Source organism: Danio rerio, chromosome 14 (assembly GCF_052040795.2).
Source record: "Danio rerio strain M-AB ecotype USA chromosome 14, GRCz13ab, whole genome shotgun sequence".
Taxonomy (NCBI): domain Eukaryota; kingdom Metazoa; phylum Chordata; class Actinopteri; order Cypriniformes; family Danionidae; genus Danio; species Danio rerio.
The window spans coordinates 9,655,625-9,682,701 of record NC_141034.1 but is presented as its reverse complement, the minus strand read 5'-3'; the positions used below and the strand labels follow the sequence as shown (position 1 = coordinate 9,682,701).

General features: G+C 36.1%; 1 protein-coding gene and 1 long non-coding RNA gene across 4 annotated transcripts in view; one reads left to right on the top strand and one right to left on the bottom strand.

Annotated features, from left to right (window-relative positions):
- The first annotated feature begins 1,686 nt into the window (after positions 1-1,686).
- vamp7 (vesicle associated membrane protein 7) overlaps positions 1,687-27,077 on the top strand; it is a 33,155-nt gene continuing 7,764 nt past the window's right edge. Inside the window, exons 1-8 of one of the 3 annotated variants that reach the window (NM_001442200.1) lie at positions 1,687-1,874; positions 7,282-7,452; positions 7,739-7,796; positions 7,870-8,007; positions 13,209-13,299; positions 13,386-13,453; positions 16,747-16,839; positions 20,731-24,449. In NM_001442200.1, the coding sequence (NP_001429129.1) occupies positions 7,307-7,452; positions 7,739-7,796; positions 7,870-8,007; positions 13,209-13,299; positions 13,386-13,453; positions 16,747-16,839; positions 20,731-20,799 (663 nt within the window). In that variant the 5' untranslated portion in view covers positions 1,687-1,874; positions 7,282-7,306 and the 3' untranslated portion in view covers positions 20,800-24,449. Of the gene's footprint in view, positions 1,875-7,281; positions 7,453-7,738; positions 7,797-7,869; positions 8,413-10,631; positions 11,294-13,208; positions 13,300-13,385; positions 13,454-16,746; positions 16,840-20,730; positions 24,450-27,077 lie in introns of those variants that run through there. The other 2 variants (XM_087280278.1, XR_015506645.1) reach the window with 2 other exon arrangements.
- On the bottom strand, positions 1,718-4,175 carry LOC147833861 (uncharacterized). The gene is made up of 2 exons (XR_015507234.1): positions 4,015-4,175; positions 1,718-3,267 (listed from the first exon to the last, which is right to left on the bottom strand). It is a non-coding gene; the product is annotated as an uncharacterized LOC147833861 (long non-coding RNA).

Below are 27,077 nucleotides of genomic sequence, written 5' to 3'. Positions count from 1 at the left end.
ACACCAGACACTTACATCCGACCCACATAGCCAGAGTTTACTGTACTGAATATTTGCCAAAAGTGGCCCACATATGTTTTTAGGATAAATGGGCCACATTTGTTTTATCACATCTGGGACACTTTAGGCTCACAACCACATTAGCCAGAGCTTACAGCTTACTGTGCCGAATATTTGCCAAAAGTGGTCCACATATGTATAAGGATAAATAGGCCACATTTGTCATATCTCATCTGGACCACTTTAGACTCACAGCCACATTAGCCAGAGCTTACTGTGCCAAATATTTGCCAAAAGTGGCCCACATTTGTTTTATAATAACTGGCCCACATTTGCACCTACACATGTGAGCCACTTTGAGTTTAGACCCAGATTACCCTCTAATGACTATGCCAAATTTTTGCCAAATGTGGCCCACATTTGTCCTCTATCATTTGGGCCAAATTGACCATTTTCCACATGGGCCACATTAGGTTCACATTCAGATTACATTTTGCCATAAGTGCCAAATCTTTGCCTTAAATGGTCCTTATATTAATTGGAATCTTGGCCACCTTTTGTCATTGTACAGGTGGACCACTTCAGGCTCACGTTTATTTTGTCTGGCCCGAAAAAAGACCAACAGTGCAACATAACTGCCTAAAGGGGCCTACATTTGTATGCTATCTGGGTGTTGTTGATATTCAGGAATTTTTATACTTTTTTTTTTTTTTTTACCAAAGAGGCTAGAAAATTTCTAAAGAATTCATTATTATCGTTTTATTATTATTATTATGTTTTAATTATAATTTTTATTAAAATGGCCAAATTGTGACTGAGGACAGTTGAATGTGCTGGCCAGTTTGTTTTTTGTCTAATAAATGATAGTGGGCTACTTTTTTTTACTTTAAAACTTTAACAGATTGCTATTTTTTCCTAATGATAAATGATGTAATAAATTTGTATTTAAAAATAGTCTTGTTTTAATTTTTCTTTATTGCATTTTTTCAGGAAATATTTTCAGTACATCAAAAAGTGTGATTATGATAACATCTGACTAGCTAATCCAGCAAAAAAAAAAAAAAAAATTTTATATATATATATATATATATATATATATATATATATATATATATATATATATATATATATATATATATATATATATATGACTAAAATGTAGTATTTAAATCTCATAGTTAAATAGAAACTGAGGTGTATAAGTGCAAAAAAAATCCACTTTTTGAGAAAAAAAGAACCACCCCTTTCACCAGACTGGCTACGGGCCTGAAAGGGCTATTTTTTACTTTTTTTTTTTGAGTAATATTTACATACTTTTACTCTACTTGCACTACATTTTGGGCAAGTAATAGTATTTTTACTTGAGTATGATTTTTCTACATTTTTTTGAGCAATATTTACATACTTTTTCTCTACTTGCACTACATTTTGGGCAAGTAATGGTACTTTTACTTGAGTATGATTTTTCAACAATCTTTCCACCACTGCTCGTTTTTTTTATGTAGACTACAGAACTCGTTAAAACATCCATATCTTTAAATTGCATCGCAAACCTAGTGCTTTATTTCACAATACAAACCTAATCACATCAAAATGATTAAATCAGCACTATCTACCGTACAGTACCAACAAACAGCTCGTGCGCGCGCGTGTGTGACGCAATGCAGACATCTCTTCGTGGTCGCCAGTGAATGACGAAACGCGGAAGACAGTGACGTTTGTTGATTTCTGGATTTACACACACCGGCGCTATTTTGATCAATCCTAGCATTTCAGACATGTTTGTAAGGCAATGAAAGTGCTGTTTATGCCACTGTGGGTTAAAGACGTCAAAGAGAGGAGCACGAGCGGCTGTTTGTCCGTCAGAATCTCAGGTAACGTACATATAGCGGATGATGATCGATCAACAGATCATATCATCGACTTCATCTGATTTCATCAACAGTATTTTATCATCAGACTAATGTCACGTAGACACTGTTATTTTATTATTTTTCGTCGTTTTGATGTCCTATAGACTAGTCAATAATAACTACAACTAGTGCGATTATTGTATAGCTTTATAGAGGTAAAGTTGGTTTTATATTCGCACATTCGTTCATTTAGCAGTCTGTATATTGTTTACCATGTTACGTTGAATATTCGATCGAAATTAGCTTGCAAGTATGTCTTCAAAACAACATTTAACATTATCTAATTGATTGTGGACAATGTTGTACTTTGCTAGTCACTGGCTGCTTTTATGATTTTCCTATTTAGAATTTGCAAATACTTTAATGACATTTAAGGAGAATGTCTGAATATCCGAATATAATTATAAAACCAACTTCACATCTATTATAGCTTTTACTGTACGTTATTTCAGTTATTAACTTTTGTGAAATCGTGTTGCTTGTAATTTACGCAAGTCATGTTATTAACTGTGTCTGATATGCATGTATACAGTAAGTCAGATAAACTAAAAGCTCACAAATCCATATATTAATATCAAAACATTGATAGTTGCCTGTTGCATAATATAGAATAATATATAAAATAATACATTTGATTTGTAATGCGCTTTATACTTAAAGCGCTACAGGCAAAACACTAATACACAAGGCAAACAAAACAGCACAACAATAAAAGATACAATAAAACAATAAAAATATGAAGCATAAAATAGAAATAAAAAGTTAAACAAAATGATCATCCTAAGTTAAAAGCTATGCTAAAAAGGTGAGTCTTAAGAAGTTTCTTAAAACAGTCCAGAGGCAGCATTTCTAATGCTGATGGAGAGTACATTCCAAAGCTTAGGTGCACTGTGTGAAAAAGCCCTCCCACCCATGGTCTTGAGTTTACACCGTGGCTGATGCAATGTAAGTCTGCAGAACGAAGACTGCAGGCTCCGGTGGCGAGGGTCAACAGGTTGCAGATGTAACTGGGTGCTAACCCATGCACTGCTTTAAAAGTTAAAATCAAACCGTGATTTTACAGGAAGCCAGTGTAATTGTTGTAGCACAGGAATAATGTGGTGGCGTGATGATGTGTGTGTTAGAACCCGTGCAGCGGAATTTTGTATATATTGTAGTCTTCTGAGAGAACTTGCAGGTAAACCCCCAAAAAGTCAGTACAAAGTACAAAAATCAAGACGTGATGTGATGAAGGCATGGATAAGCCTCTCTGCATCAGAGAAATGGTCTGATCCGTGCAATATTGCGGAGATGAAAGAAGGCAGTTTTTTATATCTTCTGTATGTTCAGAAGATTCTGTATACGGTAAAAAGCCCTCCCACCCATGGTCTTGAGTTTACACCGTGGCTGATGCAATGTAAGTCTGCAGAACGAAGACTGCAGGCTCCGGTGGCGAGGGTCAACAGGTTGCAGATGTAACTGGGTGCTAACCCATGCACTGCTTTAAAAGTTAAAATCAAACCGTGATTTTACAGGAAGCCAGTGTAATTGTTGTAGCACAGGAATAATGTGGTGGCGTGATGATGTGTGTGTTAGAACCCGTGCAGCGGAATTTTGTATATATTGTAGTCTTCTGAGAGAACTTGCAGGTAAACCCCCAAAAAGTCAGTACAAAGTACAAAAATCAAGACGTGATGTGATGAAGGCATGGATAAGCCTCTCTGCATCAGAGAAATGGTCTGATCCGTGCAATATTGCGGAGATGAAAGAAGGCAGTTTTTTATATCTTCTGTATGTTCAGAAGATTCTGTATACGGTTGAGGTAAAGTTGGTTTTATATCCCCACATTCAGACTTTCTCCTTAATAATATAATTTTAGAAAAGTATTTTGTGCAAATTCTAAATGGTGAAATGCTAATTTTGATTTAAATTCATACGTGCAATTTCACACTGAATACTCCATTCTATTACCATGTTAAACAATATAGGGAGCATGTCACTAGTTGTCAGTAAACGAATGTGCAAATTTAATAGCAACTTTACAGTGTATGAACGCATGCCTGGTAAACAGTGGATAAAAGGTAAAGTCGGTTTTATATTCGCCCATTTGTTCATTGACAACTTCTGACATGACCCTGTATTGTTTAACCATGGTGTTCGATGAAAAATACAGACTGTGGAATGTGTTTTTAACAGAAATATTTTGTAAACTGAATTCATGAATGTAAAATGTTGAAAACAGCAGATTACTGGCAACCACAGCGGCTGGTATTTTTCCGTAAAATCAAAAAAGGAAGAAAAAAAACAGCAAAACGGTTTTTGTGTCACCATTGTGGAGGTTAGTAGCGTCTGTGTTCAAGTCCAAGATGAACTAAAGAGTATTTAATGTTATGCTGCATCTTCTTTTGTTTAAAGGTGACTGTGTAGTTACTAATGCAGTCAAAATCTGTTTGCTAGTTGCAATCACACGTGAACACATTATTGCATTTAAAGACTTTACATTTTTGTGCACTAAGCTATGATTTTGTAAACTAAACACTGTATTAGTTCATGGTTATATTTCGTACATTTATACAGTTCTATAAAACTTCCATATTTTTCACAGAAAGATTCTGGCAACCACAGCTGCTGGTATTTTTTCGGAAGTTTAACAGATATTTTACACAATAAGAGTTTGCTAATCAACACTCTCTTGGTGTTGATAATGTTAACACTTTCAAAAGTGTTATTTTTAACACTTATAGTGGTTCCTATATAAACTCTGAGGGAGTGTTAATTTTAACTCTAAGGTAGTTAAATCTACTATCTAAAATTTGCAGTGTACTTTGAATATTCAGTCTGAAATCACATGTGATTATGACTTGAAGACAACATTAGCACTTTATTTGACTGAACAATGTTGTACTTCAGTAGTGATTGGCATTTAGAATTTGCTTACTTTTCTGAAATGTTATTATTAAGGAGAAAGTCAGAATGTGTGAATATTAAACCAACTTTACCTTAATTATATAACGTTGCTGTATTAATGAACTAGTAACTTAAAATAGAATAAATTGTGTAAATGAATGATTAATCAATACAAAACACATTATTGAATAAAGTGAACTTGCATTTTTAGGTTTGAACTGAAAGCAGCTCCCAGCAAGCAGGACTAAGTTTTTTGTTTACATGAATAACACATTTTTTGCATAAGGTTGATTAAAAGTAGTAAAATACAGAAATAAAAACGTACAGAATTTCTATTATTTAGTTTGCTAAAAATGTATTATGTAAATGATTTATGTTCAGTTGTTTAGTCAGCATGCAGAAAAAGGAGACGGGATCAGAGTCAAGTGATTTGATCACAAGCTGGTTTGCTGTTTCCTAGAATCATGACTGAATTCTAGACTATGGTTCAGCAAACTGTTTCCTCAAATGTGTTTCCCCCATTTCCGTCCAATGATTGATGTGCATTTGGTGTGATTAGCTTTTTAATGCTTAGACACTGGCTACAACCTTTAAATGTTAATATAAATACTATTTTAAAAACTATAATATTGTTGTGCTGTTTTTTCTGTGAATGAAAAAATGCCTTTTTAAGTAATAACTGAAACAGAAGTTACGATAGTATTTCCTTCCTTATTGTGATATATAGCCAAAAGATAACGGCTTCTGAATTGAGAGAAAAAAAAAGATGTATGGCAGGACTTGATTTTGTTCATCATAATTGATTATAGGTTACAATGGCAGATGATAATAATAATAATAAAAATTATAATAAAAACAATAATGCTGGTAATGTGCCCAAATTAATAATTAATTACACATTTTAAGAATTGGGAATATTGTAAATAATTTAACGAGGGGCTCACAATGTCTGTACAATTTTCAGCTTTCTTCAAAATATCTATATGTTTTTAAAGAGTATTTATAAAAAAAAATTACAGTATCTGAAAAGAGTAGCATTTTTGAAAGTTTTGTTTTCTGTCATGTTTGATGTACCTGGTTACAAATTTAAAATGAAAAACCAAATGGCTTACCATTTTGCAACAACATTTACATATAGTTGAAAATAATTAGCTCTCCTGTGAAATTTTGATTCTGTATTTATTGTAAGTCTTAATCATTTTAATTTGGCTAGATTGTGTATAGTTTTTTAAATGTACAAACATTGTTAAAGATAGTTTAAATAGCTCTATATGTGATGGTTTTCTAGGGAAACTAACTGTATTCGGGTTCAGAAATTGAATAATTACAATGAAAAAAGGCTTTTCTTACTTTGCTTTGTCTCGTTTAGTTCAAATATTTAAAAAAATGTAAGAGCAAGTTGTTTTGTTTTCACCTTCAGAATATTACATTTTTACTTTAAACAAGCTAAGTTATCTGCCTGTGGGGTAAGCAAAATAATCTTGTTTTCACTTTGAAATGTAGATATTTGGACTAATCCATTTTTTAAAAATAAATTCTATATAAATACAGTAATTAAATACATTTCTGTAGGACTTGGTCAACTATAATTCAGACTCACCATTGCGTATCTTGCGATTTGACTATTGTGAATGTGCACATTGCCATACTGATGCTGAAACGATTTGTTGTGTACAATTATATTGCAAAACAGCTAATAAGGACTGCCTTTTTGTCAAAGACAAAAGCAAATAGTTATATTAAAAGTAGATATATTAGTTACACCATTATTTAAGTGAAGTTTCACAAACTAATTTCAAGAGGAGCATGTGATATTATTGATCATGGCTGACTCTCATCTGTAATCATTAGTAAACCAATCGGATTATTCCAAACTCACTATAAATATCCTGTCTAGCCTCACTCCCTTATCTTCGTTTTTTGAAGAATCCCCCTCATCCACCCCATCTCCCACTTTTCTCCTTAACCAGGTGGAGCTCTTAAGAGCTACCTGATCTTTTACACCCTTACATGATCATTGACCAGACGGGATCCCTGGGCTCAATTATCTCATTTATCTACCGGGACAGCATGCCAAACCTGCTAATAGCGTCAAGCAATATCGAAGTGTGAACTCTTGAAACCATCTTCTCTCCTATTAACATCACTTGGGAAATATTTAATAGAATTAAAATTTTACTGAATAACTTGGTCTTCAACTGTATATATCTTGTCATTGCAATACCTATACTGGTTGAATTTGATACAAGTTCCTGAACAATACTTTTTTTCATACCAATTTAATAAAATTTGATTTAATAACATTACCTAAAACATTTTTTCAAAGCCAAACTCTCAATAGCACGAAGAAACAAAATGTAACCAAACCAAATAAACTAACTGCAATCAAAATGTAACCAAACCAAAGCTGAATCAGTCCAAATAAGGTCAATGATGTATGTTTTAATTTACTTTGACATGAGGGTGTTTTTAAATCTTCCAGTGTTCGATAAGGTTTATCAGTGGTGATGGCTATCCTGTTTGCCGTGGTGGCTCGAGGATCAACCGTTCTAGCTAAGCATGCGTGTTTCTCTGGCAACTTTCTGGAAGTGACTGAACAGATCCTGGCCAAAATCCCATCTGAAAACAACAAGCTCACATATTCTCACGGCAGGTACAACTGACATTTTGCTAATGCAGTGTTTCCCAACTCTGTTCCTAAAGGCACACCAACAGTACACATTTCTAACCTCTTCCTAATCAAACACACCTCAATCAACTCATCAGAACGTTAGGAGAGAAAACCTGAAATGAATAGGTCAGATAAGGGGGACATCCAAAATATGTACTGTTATTGTGTCTCCAGGAACAGGGTTGGGAAACACTTCTAATGTGCTGTGAATACTTTACCAGCGATTCTTTGTGCTGATTTAAAGTGTTTCTATTGTGTTTTCTCTCAGCTATCTTTTCCACTACATCTGCCATGAGCGGATTGTCTATCTGTGCATCACTGATGATGTGAGTATCCGTCACATGATCTCAGCTTCTCTCCAGCTCCATTCACACACTTAACCGTTTGTCTCTCTTTCAGGAGTTTGAGCGGTCCCGTGCGTTTGGCTTCCTCAATGAGGTAAAAAAGAGATTTCAGACCACATATGGCTCTCGAGCACAGACCGCACTGCCCTACGCCATGAACAGTGAGTTTTCCAGCACACTGGCTGCACAAATGGTACGTGCGTCTGCCATCTTTGTATGTGTTTTGTACACTTTCAATAGGGGTGCACCTATATGGAATTATTGACCGATACAGATAATCGATGACTCTTTAGAATCGGAGGCCGATATACTTTTTAAGATATTTTTATCCTTGCCATGATGACAGTAAATAATATTTTACCAAATAGTTTTGAAGATACTATTAAGCTTAAAGTGACATTTAAAGGCTTGATTAGGTTAATCAGGTTAACTAGGAGAGTTAGGGTACTTAGAGATAGTTATTGTATAACTATTCTGTAGACAGTCTAAAAAAATATAGCTTAAAAGGACTAATAATGTTGACTGGGCTGCACAATATTGGAAATGTTTGATATTGCATTATTTTATGTTTCACAAGATGATGATACTTCATGATACAGTTTCACATAGGGGTGTCACGATTCTTCAAATTCTCGATTCGATTACATTTTCGATTCTTAAGTCACGATTCGATTCGATTTTCAATTATGAATAATTAATTAATTTAAAACAAATTAATTATTTGTAGTCTACCGTTTAAACTACCTGACCTGTATGGTCTTTGTTTTACCCATAAACAAATCATACAGTAAATGAATAAAGGCACGTTACACTCATAATTACCACCTGTCAATCACTTTTTTCTTGTGAATAGGCAGTGATCTCTGTCGTTATAATGGCGTCGGTAAAAAAGACGCACAACCAACAGGAACCAGCCAACAGTATCTGAAGTTTTCGCTAAAATGACTAAGTACTAGTGTGAAAGTAAAAGATTGAAGCAGTCTTAACTAGGTTAATTAGGTTAACCAGGCAGGCTAGGGTAATTAGGCAAGTTATTGTATATTGATGGTTTGTTCTGGAGACAGTCTGAAAAACAATTAGCTTAAGGGGCTAATAAATTTGACCTTAAAATGGTTCATAAAAAATTAAGAACTGCTTTTATTCTAGCCAAAATAAAACAAAAAAGACTTTGTTCAGAGAAAAAAATATTATCAGACATACTATCAACATTTCCTTGCTCTGTTAAACATCATTTAGGAAATATTTTAAAAATAAAAAAACAACAAAGGGGGCTAATAACTCTGACTTCCACTGTATATATATTTACAGTAATTTTTTAAATGTTTTTAAGAAAACTTATTCAGTTCATCAAGGCTACATTTATTAAATGTAAAAAATGTTAAATTGTTAAATATTTATCAAAATTTTAAATAACTGCTTTGTTATTGTATGTAGTTTCAAATAAAATTATTACTCCAGACATTATTGCTTTTGTTACTATTGCCATTAATAAATATAATAATAATTAATATTAGGGATTTCTGAAGGATCATGTGACTGGAGTAATATAGCTGAAATTTCATCTTTAAAATCAATGGAATAAATGAATAAATTAAATGATAAACTACTTTTGAACAGTTATTTTATAGTGCAACATTTCACAATTTGTATTTATGATGAAATAATTGCAGCCTTGGTGAGCAGAAGCTTAGTTTAACATATTTAATCATACTGACCCCAAACTTTAGAGCAGTTGTGTATAGAATATTTTAGAAGCAAAAATGTGCACTTTAATTTTAACAACCCACAGACATCGTCACCAAATATAAAGCAGAGGTCAGACTTCCTCATATATACAGAGCCTCATTTCAATTTTCAGGTTTTGTAAAAATCGATCTATTGAACTAATCAATCTATTAAAGAAACGTTGGCTAGAATTCTGCATTATAGGCTTAAATTATAGAGAGACATAGCAGATGAACCAAGACTGCATCAGATCAATGTAAATCTTTCTTTCGAGCTGTCAGTGCGGAAATGAACAAAACAACAGCCCTAATACAACATTTTATACGATTAAAATATGGAATTATTAACAGATAGTAATTTCGGTCAATTTTCCTGACGGATAAACCGAGATCAGGCTGGATAAACAGCTCTCGGTAATATTTCAGCATGCTTTCACTTTCGCATTTACCGGCAAGAATGACATCTCGCCCTGCTCATCATTCACTCTTCATATAGCCGTATATATGGCTATTACACGATCATAATACACTGTAATATAGCCTGGGTCGTTAGTTTGTTGCATTGTTTTGTTTTCTCTCTACAATCGATCCGATCAGTAGGGCAGCGACCGTCTCATTCAGGCGATCTCGGACTGATTGACTTGGCGTGGATGCGAGCGCAACTGCTGGATATATGCCAAACAAACTAACGGGGGAAACGAGACAGATTCCGAAACAAACGTCTATGTGTGAAAGTGCCGTAAGATTGTATTTGCACACAATTTACAGACAGTCGCAGCACGCAGCTCTGGCTCAATCTGTCAGGCATCAAGGCAGCACTGTACACTGACCCGAGCGTCTCGCACGCTGGCTCCGGGCTATCGGGCAGTCCTTATTGTCGAGCCCTGAAGGTTTAAGCTCTGTCGACGGGTCTCCTGCGTCTGCACAGTTTAACAAGCACTTCAACAAGCGTGTTTTTTCCCGCTTGGCAAGCCAAGCTGACGTGACATGGGGGCGTGGCAGCATCGACGATTCTATTTTTTTATTTGATAATCGAAATCGAGCATAAATTTCGATCGATTTTCGATTAAAATCGAAATCGTGACACCCTTAGTTTCACAAGATACTTATAATGGCTCTATTTGACAGTTTTCTGGGGAGTTTTAACATGCAATATTCAGGTGCAGAAATTCAAAACTTTTCTTCTTTTTCTTACTTTGCTTTGTCTCATTTCGAGTGGAAAATCACAATTTTTAGATCAAGTAAAAACATTGTTTTTGTTTTCACCTTAAGAAGAACGTTTTTCTTTAAAACAAACAAAATTATCTTCCATTGGGGTAAGGAAAATTATCTTACTTTTACCTTGAGCTGTAGATTTTTGAACTAGAAGCAAGACAAAAATTTCAAGTTCGAAAATTTTTTGTTGTTGCATAAATTGTATAAATATTTAAACACAATTAAACATCGTCATTTTTTTTGCCCAAATTTATTAAACTCTCTTGAAATGCTCAGCCACAGGCCTAAGAACCACATGCAAATGATAACCTTTATGGGTTATGGTTAAACTTAGCAGTGACTCTACAAATCACTTGCTTTGTGCCTCCTGGTCAAGTATGATTAAGTATCGACATTGCATATCCTACAGTGTGACTACTGCAGATGCGCACATTGTGATATCAATGCTGAAAGTATATATTGTGCAGCCCTAATATTGATCTTTAAATGGCTTTTACTTTTGTCGAAATAAAAAAAACATACTTTCTCCAAAAGAAAAAATATTATAGGAAAAACTGTGAACATATAGGCGACACGGTGGCGCAGTGAGTAGTGCTGTCACCTTGCAGCAAGAAGGTCGCTGGTTCGAGCCTCGGCTGGATCAGTTGGCGTTTCTGTGTGGAGTTTGCATATTCTCCCCGTGTTCGCGTGGGTTCCCTCCGGGTGTTTCGGTTTCCTCCACATGTCCAAAGACATGCAGGACAGGTGAATTGGGTACACTAAAAATTGTCCGTAGTGTATGAGTGTGAATGACTTTGTATGGGTTTCCCAGTGATGTGTTGCAGCTGGAAGGGCATCCGCTGCGTAAAACAAATACTGGATAAGTTGCTGGTTCATTCCGCTGTCGCGACCCCAGATTAATAAAGGGACTAAGCCGAAAAGAAAATGAATAAATAAATGATACTGTAAACATTTTTTTGCTCTGTTAATCATTTTTGGCAAATATTTAAAAACATTAAAATAAAAAATTCATAGGAGGGCAAATAATTGTGATTCTAACTGTATATGCCAATATATGCGTGATTGCAAAAACAATTGGCAAACACATAAAGTGAACATGAATTTTATTTGTATATAAATTCAGAAAAGTTTGAACTGATCTCTGAATTAGCTATTTTCTTTGGCCAATTTTCTTTTATATGGACCATTTCAATGTAGTCCTGTCATTGGCCCGTGAACATTTCCTGCTTGTCATCAAACTATTTCATAGCTGTAACATGAGGCAATGCAATCATAACTAAATGTTAAAACAGCTATCATAACATTACTTATCAATATGTGGCTCTTTTTGTATTCTCAGAAGCTTTGGAAATTCAAAATGTAAGACAGTAAAATATGTTGGGACCGTTGTTTTTGTTTACATCCTTCAAAATGGTCTGCAAATAAGATCTACTGCTTGAACAAAAAATGTATAAATAAAGCAACCAAGTCAAGTCCTTAAACATTAACCAAAATCATTACGAGTAGAATAATTCAAAAGTGTCAGGCAGCAAGCATACATGTGGGCTAAACAGTGCAAATAAAAAATCATTCCTAGCTATATCAGCCTATAAAATAGCATCTTTTGTTTTCTGTCAGTCTTAGTTCGTCTTGCAACTACAGAAGAGCCAATATTTAAATAAATTTTTTTTTTTTTTTAATTGAAAAATAATACATAATGTATCAGCTTCAATATATCAGTCTAACTTTATCGGCCTGATAACGATGACTTTAAAATAGTATTCATCAGCCGATATCAATATGGTCGCCAAGATATCGTGCCTCCCTAATTTTCACATGTAAACACAACTGCTTTTTTTCTTCTCTTTTATTGTTTGTGTGTGTTACATCAGATGTTTACCAATGTTGTGAAGAATTTCCTTCAAAAATATTTCCGAACCACCACTAAAATTAGCATTTCCAAAAAGTGACTCTCATTGTTGTGATTGATTGCAAATCCCTACCATTTACATTCGCAACTTTCTAAATATCCATTACTCTAACTGAAACTGAAAGGGTGCTGATATAGGTCATGTAGTTGAGGATTATGATATGCTGAGCTTTAGCTTAGAGCGTATTGAAGGCTTTCCACATGACTGGGTTAATCTGTGATTCTGCAGTGCTCATTAGAGAGAGAAGCATATGGAAAAATGTCAAGTATTTATTTAGCATACACTTCAAAATATTCTGCAAGTCAACAGTTATTTAGAGTGGACACGACACTGTTAGCAAATACGTTAACTAATGGACCATCAGTCTAAATTGTTATCGAAAATTGCAATGTTACTAAACTATAAACTTTGAAAAACTATCAATTTGGCCAAAGAGAGCACTTTCCAGTGCATTGCAGTCAATGTGAGATTTACATGTTTAGGTCACTATGCCTAAAACAATATTTTTTGGCATTGACATGGACTTTCATTTCTGTAATTGTTAGAAACATCACTCAGATCCCAAAGGCTCAGACCGACTGACAGAAACACAGATGCAAGTAGATGACTTGAAAGGCATTATGGTGCGGAACATTGGTAAGACCCATTCGCTTTATATCGTTCTGTATAAATGTCATTGCTCACTTTTTGAGCGAATGTGTGCTGCAATTGTGTTCCTGCAGACCTCGTAGCTCAGAGAGGAGAGAGGCTTGAGCTGCTCATCGATAAAACTGAGAACTTGATGGATTCTGTAAGTTTTGGTTCTGTTTTCTTTTTAAAAAAATATTCTTTGTATTTTTCGCCCATCACCCTAGATCAGGGGTGCTCAATCCTGTTCCTGGAGATCTACCTTCCTGCAGATTTCTGTTGCTACCCATATCAAACACACCTGAACCAATTAATTAGCACCTGAACACCACTTGATGATTACAGGCAGGTGTGTTTGACATGGGTAGCAACTGAAATCTGCAGGAAGGTCGATCTCCAGGAACAGGATTGAGCACCCCTGCCCTAGATCAAATAGTTTGATCGTTATTACTAATTATTGCTGTTCAAATGAAGAAACTACACACATTTGAAAGTCAGAATATCAGGTATTTACATTAGGGCTGTTACGGTAGCGGATTTTTTGCACCTGCAGTGATGAAGCAAGTACCGGTTAACCGCATATATACAGTACTCAGCATATATAAGTAGACCCCTTACTAATCTCTCTTTTAAATTTATATTTCAATGGAAAGCTATACAATATTATATTTGTGCATATACATTAGATTAGTCAGTACTGAAGCCAAATCTGGAGGTTATCTAACAAAATAACTTACAATAATGGTCCAAAAACTAGTACTCCCAGATGTATATGTTATAGAAAAATTTAAATTAAATTAAATTTTATTTTTTAAATTTAAATTAAATTTTTTTAAATTACAATTTTTTTTAAAAAAAGAGGAAAAATCAAGTGAACAGAGTTACTGAAGTTGGTCCTGCGCGTTTGCGTTTTTTTTTTAGGTTACTTCTTTGGTTTGGTGCGTTAATCTTATTGTTGCTTTTATTCGATAGAAGGTAATGATTCGCACTCAATTGCTTCGTACTATTTTTATTTTTACTTTTTCTTACATTTTACGTATTGAAGGCTTTTCACATGACTGGGTTAATCTGTGATTCTGCAGTGCTCATTAGAGAGAGAAGCATATGGAAAAATGTCAAGTATTAGCATACACTTCAAAATATTCTGCAAGTCAAAAGTTATTTAGAGTGGACACGACACTGTTAGCAAATACGTTAACTAATAGACTATCTTTCTAAATTGTTATCGAAAATTGCAATGTTACTAAACTATAAACTTGGCCAAAGAAAGCACTTTCCAGTGCATTGCAGTCAATGTGAGATTTACATGTTTAGGTCACTATGTCTAAAACAATATTTTTTGGCATTCTGTAATTGTAAGAAACATCACTCATCACTCAGACTGTCTGTCTGTTATCACCCGTAAAATGTAAGAAAAAGTAAAAATAAAAACAGTACGAAGCAATTAAGTGCGAATCATTACCTTCTTTTGAAGTCAAGTGAAGCAAAAAAAAAAAAAAAAGGAAAACTGTAGTTTAAATGTTGTAGGTTGTATTTTTTTTTTGCTTAAATTTTATTGTATTATCTTTCAATTTTGAAATGTGTTTAGTAACTAAATTATTATTTTAATAAATATATTTATTTAATAAATCTGTTTTCAAGAGTTCACACTTAGATATTGTTTGACAACTGTTAGCAGGTTTGGCGTGCTGTCCCGGGAGACAACCCTGAGCTCGGAGATAGTTGAGCCCAGGGCTCCCACCAGGTCCATAGAGCATGTGAGGGGAGTACGAGATCAGGTGGTTCTCGAGAGCTCCACTATAGTAAAGGAGGAAAGGAGGAGAAAGGGGTGGATGGGGGGTTTCTTCGGAAAACGAAGATAAGGGAGTAAATTATACTTATAGTGAGTTAGTTTAGTTTAGTTTAGTTTAAACTTTATTGTCCGTTCTGCTTGACACAGAAAAGAAATTTGTCTTCAACACTGGATTTAGGACTACAATTACAAACATATAACAACGACACAATAACAACACTCATCAAGACAACAACATAGATTAAAAGTTTAAAAACCAAATTAGCCCCATGCACAATACTGCAAATCATTCTTGGCAACCACCTCATTCACTACAAACATTGATCCGATTTAGAACAACAACTGCCATTGGGATAAATGACTTTTTATAAGCATTTCTTCGTGCTTTAGGAAATCTAAACCTGCGTCCTGATGGTAGCAATTCAAATGCTGAGTGAAGGGGATGTGTATTATCTTTAAAAATCACAACTGCTCTTTTTTCCATAAAGGAGTCAAATAAAATCTGCAATGAATGCTGTTTGTGACCAGTTATCTTATTTGCCTGATTGATAATTTGCGCTAATTTCTTCTTCTGTTTAAGTGTTGTGTTACCAAACCATGAAACAATATTATATGTGAGAACACTCTCTATCAGTGATCTATATGCCAAATTTAAAGTCTGTGTACTAGCATTAAAACTTCTCAATTTGCGGAGGAGATAGAGGCGCTGACTTGCTTTCTTATAAACCGCCTCTACATTACTATTAAAATTTAGTTTATTGTCAATAATTGTGCCTAAATACTTAAAATTTGAAACCTGCTCTACTATTTGTCCGTTTATGGTGACTGGTTTAAAGAGTCCAGTATCTACTCTTCTTGTTTGACTCCCCAGACATAACTCTCTTGTTTTCCCAATATTTAGGTGTAATGAACTTTTGCCAAACCAATCTATAATACTATTAATATATCTAAAATATAAGGAGCTATTTATTTCTTCCTGACAGGAAACCAATGCCAGATCATCAGCATATTTTATGAGTGTGAGATTGTCATCAATATTGCACTGCAGTTCATTAATATATATGGAAAATAAAATGGGTGATAATACACATCCCTGAGGTACCCCTATATTTAAAACAGAGCAGTCAGACATAACATGATTAACACAGACACGTTGTGGTCGGTTTTTTAAAAACTAGTTAGGATAGATCTAATGGGCTAACTAATGAATGTAGATGGGTGGCCAGCTGCAGTCAATCATATAACGTGTTCCTCTCGAAATTAGTTTGTAAAACTTCACGTGTTAAAACCAAAATACATTGCCTATATTCACTGAGAAATGGATGAAAATATTCATTTTCAAAACGGGGTCTACTCAATTATGCTGTAGCCACTAGACTCTTCTGACAGGGTATTCGAGTGTCAGAATGTGGGGGGACTGCTGTACAGGAGTTATTATGGATTGTAGATAGCGAAATTTAGATTTAAGATCTATGGTATTGTCAACATTTGAAGTGGATCAAAAACTTTCATCAAAGTTTTCCTAAAACTATTAAACAATGTTTTTGATTCATCTCAATTGCTGATTACTACATATTTGATCTTGCCGTAAGTTGCTGATGTGGCAGTAAACAAAGACACAAAATCTGTTGTATCTTAATGAATATTTCTTTTTTTATTTGCAGTCGGTCACCTTTAAAACAACGAGTCGTAACCTGGCCCACGCCATGTGTATGAAGAACTTAAAGTTAACAGTCATCGTCGTCATAGTCGTGCTGGTAAGTTCTTGAGTCATGGACAAGCCTGCTAACATCTCAGTGAATTAGTTTTTCCTCTGTAATTGAGTGTAGCATTTGCTAGACCTGACAGATAGTCCTGTCCAAGATATAGGACGGTGGTTAAGCTACCATGTTCCTTGTGATGCAATCAACCTTGTGAGTGTGGGCCATTATCAACACACCAAGCTGACGATCAGTCTCTGGGCTTTGTCGGTCCATTGGTCAGGCTAGTTGGTTTGGTGTGTTCCACATATTTCTTCTCAACGATGAAGCTATTTGGCCCAATTGAGCGTGTAGAATTAGCATCAGATCATCGGCTGAAGAGATCGCTCTGACTGGCTTTTCAGCAACAAATCAGAGCAAGAGTGTGTCAGTGAAGCGACGTAGCAAGTAAATAATTTAGGCCAAGATGGATCACAAAGAGGCCAACCATAAACAATATGGATGATTAGATTATCAGACATATTAGCACGAGCCAATCCTTCTGTGGTGAGGGACAATTACTGTGATAATGGGACTAAATTCTGCTTTGTTAACACTTTGTCTGTGTGCATCGGAAGTTTGGTTTACCTTTGTGGTACGAGAAAACAGACTAGCGCAGTTTCAGTTTGCTTTTGTCTGTTTGGTGTGTTCATGTGCAGCTTTTTTGGTCCAGTCGTGAACTTTACCAAACATGCGAGGCAATAACACTGTTGCCTTTCGTTAATGCTAGTTGTTTGGCCTCAGTTTGGTGTGTTCTGGCACTTGGGTTTTCATCATCAAGCATCTGTCTGGCTAGTTGGTTTGGTATGTTTCACAGGTTGCTTCTCGTTAGGTTAGTCATCTAGACCAAACACTCAAGGCGATAACACTATTGTTTTTTGTTAGTCCTAGTTGTTTGACCTCGGCTTGGTGTGTTTCAGCCCTTAGGTTTTTATCGTCCAGCATCTGTCCGGCTAGTTGGTTTTTGCTGTGTTCCATAACTCACCTCTCGTTAGGTTAACGTCGGATCGAGTCGGCCCAATTCAGCATCTAGAATCAGGTTTGTAAACAATATGAATGATTAGATTATCAGACATTTGCGCAAGCTGATCCCTCAATGGTGAGGGACAATTACCTTGATAACCGTACTAAATTATGCTTTGTTTATGCTTTGTCTGTTTGAATCGGAAGTTTGGTTTCCCTTTGCGTAACGAAAAAACAGCTCTGGTTTCAGTTTGCTTTTGTCTGTTTGGTGTGTTCACGTGCAGCTTTTTGGTCCAGCCATGACCTAGACCAAACACGCAGGGCGATAACACCATTTTTGTTAGTGCTATTTGTTTGGCCTCAGTTTGGTGTTTTCTGGCATTTAGGTTTTCATCGTCCAGCATCTGTCCAGCTAGTTGGTTTGATGTGTTCCACAGGTTGCCTCTCAATAGGTTAGCCCATCTAGACCAAACATTCGAGGCGATAACACTGTTGTCTTTTGTTAGTGCTAGTTGTTTGGCCTCAGCTTGGTGTGTTCCAGCTCTTAGGTTTTCATCATCTGGCTAGTCACCTCTCGTCAGGTTAACGTCGGATCGAGTCGGCCCAATTCAGCATCTAGAATCGGACATCGGCTGAAGGGTTTGCTTTAATTTTTCATCATAGAGCAAGAACAAAAAATAAAGCAACGTAAACAATTCAAGTAAATAAGGAACACAAACAAACCGACTGTAGTTTCTCAAATATTTGTAAACGATATGGATGATTAGATTATCAGACATTTGCACGAGCCAATCCCTCTGTGGTGTGGGACAATTATTGTAATAATGGGACTAAATTCTGCTTTGTTTACACTTTGTCTGTGTGCATCGGAAGTTTGGTTTCCCTTTGTGGAACGAGAAAACAGACTAGAGCAGATCACGATTCTGGTTTTAGCTTGCTTTCGTCTGTTTGGTGTGTTCATGTGCAGCTTTTTGGTCCAGTCGTGAACTTGACCAAACACACGAGGCGATAACACTGTTGCCTTTCGTTAGTGCTAGTTGTTTGGCCTCAGTTTGGTGTGTTCTGGCACTTGGGTTTTCATCGTCCAGCATCTGTCTGGAAAGTTGGTTTGGTGTGTTCCACAGGTCGCCTCTCGTTAGGTTAGCCCATCTAGACCAAACACTCGAGGCGATAACAATGTTATCTTTGTTTGGACTAGTTGTTTGACCTCAGCTTGGTGTGTTTCAGCACTTTGGTTTTCATCGTCTAGCATCTGCCCGGCTAGTTGGTTTGGTGTGTTTTACAATTTGCCTCTCGTTTGGTTAACGTCAGACCGAGTCGGCCCAATACAGCATCTAGAATCGGACATCGGCTAAAGGGTTTGCTCTGTTTTTTCATCATAGAGCGAGAACAAAAAACAAAGCAACGTAAACAATTCAAGTAAAGAAGGAACACAAAGAAACCGACTGTAATTTCTCAAATATTTGTAAATGTTATTGATGATTATTAGACATATTTAAACAAACATCCCTCATTGGTGACTAAATGCTACTTTGGGCAATGAAATGTGCAGAGACAAATTTTAAACATTTTCTCTTTATTGAATGATGTAGTGAGTGATCCTGAGGGATCCTATTGTTTCACTAGAGTTGAATTAGGCATAGTTTGTTATGCCTAATCATAAAGTGCAGTATTACAACTATTAATTCTGTGAAATCTTAATTTATATAATGTGAAAAGTGTAATGATGATCATCTCACCATTATGATGACAATTACAAGCTATATATTGACCTTGTCATATACTTGTGTATAATTAAAGGCATGGGTTATAAAATTGAGCATACTGTTTAGTTAGTCCAGTTAGTCTATGTGCTAGCATAATCATACATCTACCATTAGCCTCCTAGCTAATGCAGCTCTTATTATCCACATAGCATTCAGCACAGATGATTCCTTGAGGTCCTAAGCAGACTCGATTCCGGTGGCGCTCATTTTTTCAACACACCCGTAACACATTTCACTACCTGACAAAAGTCTTGTCATCGATCCCAGTTGTAAGAGCAACAAATAATAACTTGACTTCTAGTTGATCATTTGGAAAAGTGACAGAAGGTAGACGTTTCAGATGAATCATGTTGAACTGCATCCTAATTACCACAAATACTGCTAAAGACCTATTGGAACCCACATGGACCCAAGATTCTCAGAGTAATCAGTCAAGTTTGGTGAAGGAAAAAACATGGTTTGGAGCATTCAGTATTGGGGCGTGCAAGAGATCTGCAGAGTGGATGGCAGCATCAACAGCCTGCGGTATCAAGACATTTGTGCTGCCCATTAGATTACAAACCACAGGAGAGGGCAAACTGTTCAGCAGGATAGCGCTCCTTCTCATACTTCAGCCTCCACATCAAAGCTCCTGAAAGGAAAGAAGGTCAAGGTGCTCCAGGATTGGCCAGCCCAGTCACCAGACATGAACATTATTGAGCATGTCTGGGTTAAGATGGAGGCGGCATTGAAGATGAATCCAAAGAATCTTGATGAACTCTGGGAGTCCTGAAAAGCGCTTACTTTGCCGTTTCGGATGACTTTATTAATAAGTTATTTGAGTCATTGCAGAGATGTATGGATGCAGTCCTCCAAGCTCATTATTACTGTATTGCTTGTGTTAATGTCTAAATAATATTCCCACAGCCCTGCAGTGTTTAGTTCCAACCCACTTTCCTGTAGGTTTGAAGCAAATGTGAGGGACTCGATTAGTTTGATTAGATGTTTTTAATTAGGGTTGAACCTAAAATATGCAGAGCTGAGGCCCTCAGGGAACTGAGTGTGACACCTTAAAGGATTAGCTCACCCAAAAATTTTAATTCTGGTATTAATTACTCTCCCTCATGTCGTTCCAATCCCCTGAGACTTTCAGATTGGTGAACAACTAATAATAATTCCGGGTTTTGTCTTGTTATCTCAGGTGGTGTTGTATTTTATTGTGTCGGGCGCCTGTGGAGGACTCAGCTGGCCAAACTGTCGGAAGCAGTAGAAAACCCTCGATGCTCCCTTAGTATGCAAGACCACTAGTTCTGGCCAACTCACCTCGCCCTCATTGACTACAGAGACTTACAAACACAGGACGACAGCAGTGTTTCCTGTTATGTTCCCGTCAACGTATCATCATCATCATCATCATCCTCCTCGTCATGTTGATGTTACTCGTATTTGATTCTTTGGGTTCTTTTCACGGTGTTGTGATGCAGATCAACTAGATGGAGAATTTAAAGAAGTAATTCACCAATAAATAAATGTTCTGTCGTCAGTCGTTTCCCTGCAAAACACGAGATCTTCATGCTGCTTATTTTACCGCACTAGAAGACGATTTGTTTGAAGATTACAGTTTTAAAAGTGCCATAAATGTATCATAAAAGCTGTCCGAATAACTCTCATGCTTGAAAACGAGGAATAGTTTTCGAAAGTTTTGAGGTTTATTATTCAAGTGTGAATTAAAGGGACGCTTAGGCTTATTTTAAGTGCCCTAGAGTTAAATAGTCAAGCTTTACCTTGTTTGAATTCATTCAGGTGATTTCTGTCTGGTCGGAGCACATTTAGCTTAGCTTAGGATAGATCATTGAATCCGATTAGACCATTAGCATCATGCTCTAAAATGTAAAGTTATGGAGTTATGATAATTTTTCTCCTCTGTAGTTACGTTTCGTTCTAAGACCAATGGAAAATGACAAGTTGCTTTAAATAGAAAAAATTATTAAAACAATTGTTTACAATGTTTTAGCTAGAAGCTAAAGGTCGAATACGATTCAATGATTTGTGCTAAGCTAAGCGTTCTCCTGCTAGGAAAGGCTGGCATGAAACTGATGTGGAGTGTTTTGAAACGGCACTGAATTCTGATCCGAAACACCCAGGTCACCTGACTAAAGTGTTTCGAAACACTAGATCACGCGACTACAGCGATTCAAAGCATTGGCCATTTCAGAAGTACTGAGTCTGAATACCAACTAATATTCTGAAATTATGACTATGTACTTTAATAATGTTACTTTGTTATGACCAAAACAGGACATTTAGACAACTCTACAGGGGTTTAATACCTCAATTTGCTCAACTTTTTATGACCACTAGATGTCACTGTAGAGACGAGTTTCGAAACATTTAGAATCTTCGACACATTTGCTTCAACTGTTTTAGTATTTTATGAAGCCTCGCTCTGCCCACCACTAGCTCCTGTCAGACACAGAGACCAGCTGAATGGATTTAAATATGGTTAAACTCAATTGTTCGACTTGTAAAATGAGCCTATTTAAGAGGCAGTGTTCATTTTAAATCTGTTAACTTGGTAAACATGTACAGTGCTCAGCATATATAAGTTAACCTCTTACAATCTCTCTTTTAAATTCATATTTTTACAGGAAGCTATACAATATTATATTTGTGCATATACATTAGATTAATCCGTACTGCAGCCAAATCTGGAGCTTATGTAACTAAATAACTTACGGTTACAATCCAAAAACTAGTACACTAAAATGTATATGTTTAAGAAAAATATTAAATACAAAAGAGAAGCAAAAAAATTTAGTTCAAATTTTGTAGTTTGTAATTTTTATTTTTTAGCTTAAATTTAATTGTCTTATTTGTCAATTTCTAAATATGTTTGGTGACTAAAATAAATGCAGCAAAATACATAGCCTATTTACTAAGAAATGGATAAAAAATATTAATTTTCAAAATAGCGTGTACTCAATTCTGCTGAGCACTGTACATTTATAAATGATATTTATTATTTTATCCAAAGTGACTTACAAGTGAGGATAAAAGCTCGTCAAATCATCAGGACTGCAGTATTTTAATGCTATGGCACGTTAGTTTTGATTTCTTTACCTCCGAGTATACTTGGAGGAGAGATTGTGTCTTCGACAGGTGGTTTGTCAAACCCACTCACCTGTGCTGGGCTAAAGTCCCTTTTTCACTCGATGGCCATCTTTGAAATGCTCTCAGGCAATATGAATAGAAGGCCATTTTATTTGAATGGGAAAACATCATTCTCCAAGCTTATAATTACATTTCATATTATGAATAACCAATAAAATTAAACAACAACTGTCTCTTTAGTTTGATTTCTAAATGTGTGTATCACACAAAATCTGCAGAAACTCACGTCTGGTCTGAGCTCCTCCCCCGGAGAGTTGTCATTCTATAACAATCCCTGATTGGCTCTTGTACTAGAAGGCAGGCTTTATCCGCCATATACCAGCCACTGATTGGCTCCTGTACAAGAAGGCGGGGCTTTAATCGCGATATTGACAGTTACACTTTTCCCCATTCAAAAAGATCAGAGTGGCATGCCTATAGTCTTTGGCTGAGCACACTCATATTGCACAATATTTTTCAAGATAATGGGGTGCTTATGAGAAGTTGTCTGGCGCATATGAAGAGGGAAAATAGTGTCACATACAGGTGGTCATATAAACAAGTGGGTTTGTGTGTGTGTGCGTAAGGGACTACCTTCATGATACACCAGTTTAATCAGCGTTATGTTCTACAGCATGTTAAACAGCAGTGTAAATCTGCTAAACATCTCTGTGTTTCACGTAAGAAAGTAACGTTTGACTGAAATGACATGAGGGCCAGTAAATGAAGAGTAAATTACTATTGGTTTTCGGCTAAATCATTTAAGCCAATTGATATCAGCGCTGTTGATGTAATAAAGCAGGAGATCAAAGACTGTAAAAAGCGATTAGTTGACTTTACTTTAAAAAGTGAGTAGACCAGTTGCTTTTCAAGCGATTAGTTGACGTTACTTAATAAAGTGAGTGAAGCAATTACCCTAAAATGATCAAGTAAATGAACTGTGCATAATTATAAGAAATAAGTCAACATATCTCTTCCAAATTGCAATGGGTTTACTAAATAAACTCAAGTTGTTGTTGTTTTTTTAAATAAAGTCAACATGTTGCATTTGAGCCAGCGCTACTATTTGCTTTATAGTAAAAGAATCACTTCTTGACTGTAGCTGATTCCTGATTTCTAATAATAATGACCACTGATGTTTCTTTTAGTTCGGATTGGGTATACACTGTTTATATGTTAATCTTTCTTATTATAGTTATACTGAAGGGAACGCGATGGTCCCTTGCTCTTATACCAAGTTTATATTCTACAGACTTTACTAAACGATGGCTTGTGATTGGTTGATTGACTGACTGATTGTGCTGAGTAGCGTTTGTTGTGGGTGAACCTCATAACCTGTTTACACGTTTATCCCAGAATCAAATAAAGATTCAAGTATATTAAGCGTCAAGAAAATAAAGCAGATTTTAAGATCATTGTTGTAATTTTGCGCTGATATTTTCTTGATTCTTCAGCAAACCTTTTGTCTCTAAAATGAGCTTCAAATGAGTTGCAGCAAAAGCAAACAAGTGATGCAGTAATCGCATAACATAGAAAGGTAATCAAACATATTTAGAAGGATAATTATATACAGATACATGCAAGTATTGAATAGAATATGGTGGAGCAGTGTGAATATATATGGATTGATGTATTTAAAATTTAAGTGCTGTGTCAGAATAATTATACACACCATACATTTCTCTTCCTACATGTTGGTATATACAAACGACACCCGGAATGTACATTTTGTAATGATGTGTACAGCTTAAATAAACAACAATGCCCATATGTTTTTTGTGGATTAAGTACTTCCTAGATTTTAGATGAGTATTGTTTTTATTTTATTTGTGTAGCACTTATATAGTTCATACTTCTTCAAAGCAAATTTCTGAAAATTGTTTCATCACACACCTCATTCTTTCTGAGGAATTAGACCAGAGATGCCCAAACTACGACCTGTGGGCCAACGATGGCCCATGGTAACCTTAGGTTTGACCTGCCAATCAATCAGAGAAGAGATGGACAAATGATGGAGAAGGTTGGGGTGAGTCCCTCAAACAGAGATCATGATTTCTAATTTTACATAACCTTTTGTGTGTTTGTTTAATTGCTGAGCAACAAAAAAAGCAAACTGAAATTAAATGTTTTAATTAAATGTGAATTAATACGATTTTTCAAGAGTTCACACTTAGCTGATAATCAATAAAGCGTATTTGGCATGCTGTCCCAGGAGAGAGCCCTGAGCTCGTAATATCCTCGAGCCCGGGGTTCCCTCCCGTTAGAAGGGCGAGAGGGGAATTCAAGGTCAGGTAGGTCTTGGGGAAACTCCTCTGCTTGTCACCGTGAGAAGTGTAAACTAAGGTTGTATTGGGTGATAATTAGTTTTAGTTGATTGGCTATGGTTTAAGTTTTTGGACGGTGGGAGGAAACCGGGGAACCCGGGGAAAACCCACGCGAACACGGGGAGAACATGTAAACTCCATACAGAAACACCAACCGGCCCCATGAGTTGGACCGGCGGTGTTCTTGCTGTGAGGCAAAAGTGCTAGCCACTGGGCCACCTTGTCGCCCGATCAGAAAAAAGTGGGAGGATGTAGGGGTGGAAAGGGGGGAAGCTTCAAGACGAAGATAACTGGAGTGAAAAACTCAGGTTATTTATAATGCTTCCATAATCATCTAATAGGGCTGATTACGGAGCTAACAAGGAGCCAGCCGTGTTGATTATAAGCACGTGATCTTCTCGAAATTAGTTTATAAATAAACCGCACTTAAAAGGTCATGAAACCCTAAAACACATTTGTTTAGATGTTGGCAGATATACATGTGTGTGGCACATTGCTAAAAACACTATTAGGACACATACTATCAAGTGAAAATGGATTTATTTACTGTCCTAAAAACACATGACAAGAGTCCAGCAATTAAACTGTGTGCACCAGATGTACTGTGGCAGAATTTTTAAATACCGCTATTCAGAAGCGCAGAAATGAGAAGATATATTGTCTAATTAATAATAAGCTTCTGAAGTAAATCTGCTGCTGCTTTCAGTATGGCAATAAATGTCACATAAAATGGTATTCAAACTCACATTATAGCATTTCACACTGAATAAAGCACATAATCAGTACCTGAGGTGTTTATTGCAGTAGTATTTTATGCTGTTGTTCAGCTGCGATGTCGGATCATTAGTTTTAAGAGGGATTTCACACTTGGCTCAATTGCCTGGACTGTACCCAAGTACAATTGTCCCCCCTTTCCACCTTCTGTTGGTTTGTGTTCACGCTTTCTTTTTTCCTTCTGAACCCCAGTACGCTTGCGTCATCGAGCTGCTGTTTTGTTTAAGGCCATTGCCAGGTAACAGTCACGAAAGCAAGCGTTAAAATGGAAAAACATTATAAATTTGGGTACAGTCAAAGAGCTTAGAAAGACCAAGAGGCGACACTCTAGTGTAATTTGGGAAACGGCCATTTTGGAATGAAAACTCCAATAGAACAACAGCATATTATAAGTCTGTAAAATAAACTATTAAAAGTGCTGATGATTGTGATAATAAGTGTTTATTGTCGTCTTTTAGTTTGTATCTCAGCTTTAATGGGCTTTTTAAATAAATAAACAAAAAACAAAGCAGCTGTTTGAGTGTCGCCTCTAGGTAATTCTAAGCTCTTTGGTACGGTTCACAGGTGCGCATCCGAGTTCAGAAGACACGTTTACACCAGCTAAACGTACTGTATTATGATGTCAAATGAACCCGGGTGTGGACTGTAAGAATTGAAATATTACAAATATTTTTGATGTCTTTGACAATTCAAAACATGAGCTGAAAACAGGGCCAATTGACTCCACAACCCAGCAGGTGGGAATGCGGGAAATACCAGTTAATGCTGCATTTGCATCTGAGTCTGCTGAAACTTGGCTTCATCCACCCCAACTCACGCATATGGTCATTTCAATGTTTGAATGTTCTAGATTAACCAAACTGACTTTATCTATCATGTTTGATATCATTTGAAATGTCTCGCAGAAATAGACATAATCAAAACAATAAATATATAACTTCAGGCATCTTTTGAACCACTGTGAAGGGTGTGACTTTTCCACAGGCAGCACTAAATGTGAATGCCTTTTGTTATGCACACACCCCCTTCCTTGAAGGAATTCTTGGATTATTTAAGGTAAGGTTTGAGAAAGGCTCAGCACGATTCTGCCTACCCAGATCAGCCCATAACATGGAGCCTAGGCTCCACGTTATGTAAAATTTACACGTTATGTAAAAGGTCAGGTATGCATCTTTTCATCTTGGATTTATCTTTGATAATTTGATGTTTTATATTGATCATTTATGAATTGACTGATTGAATTGGCATAATACATTTACCTGACTAATAAATTGTAATGTTTGACCATATTTTGCTCACT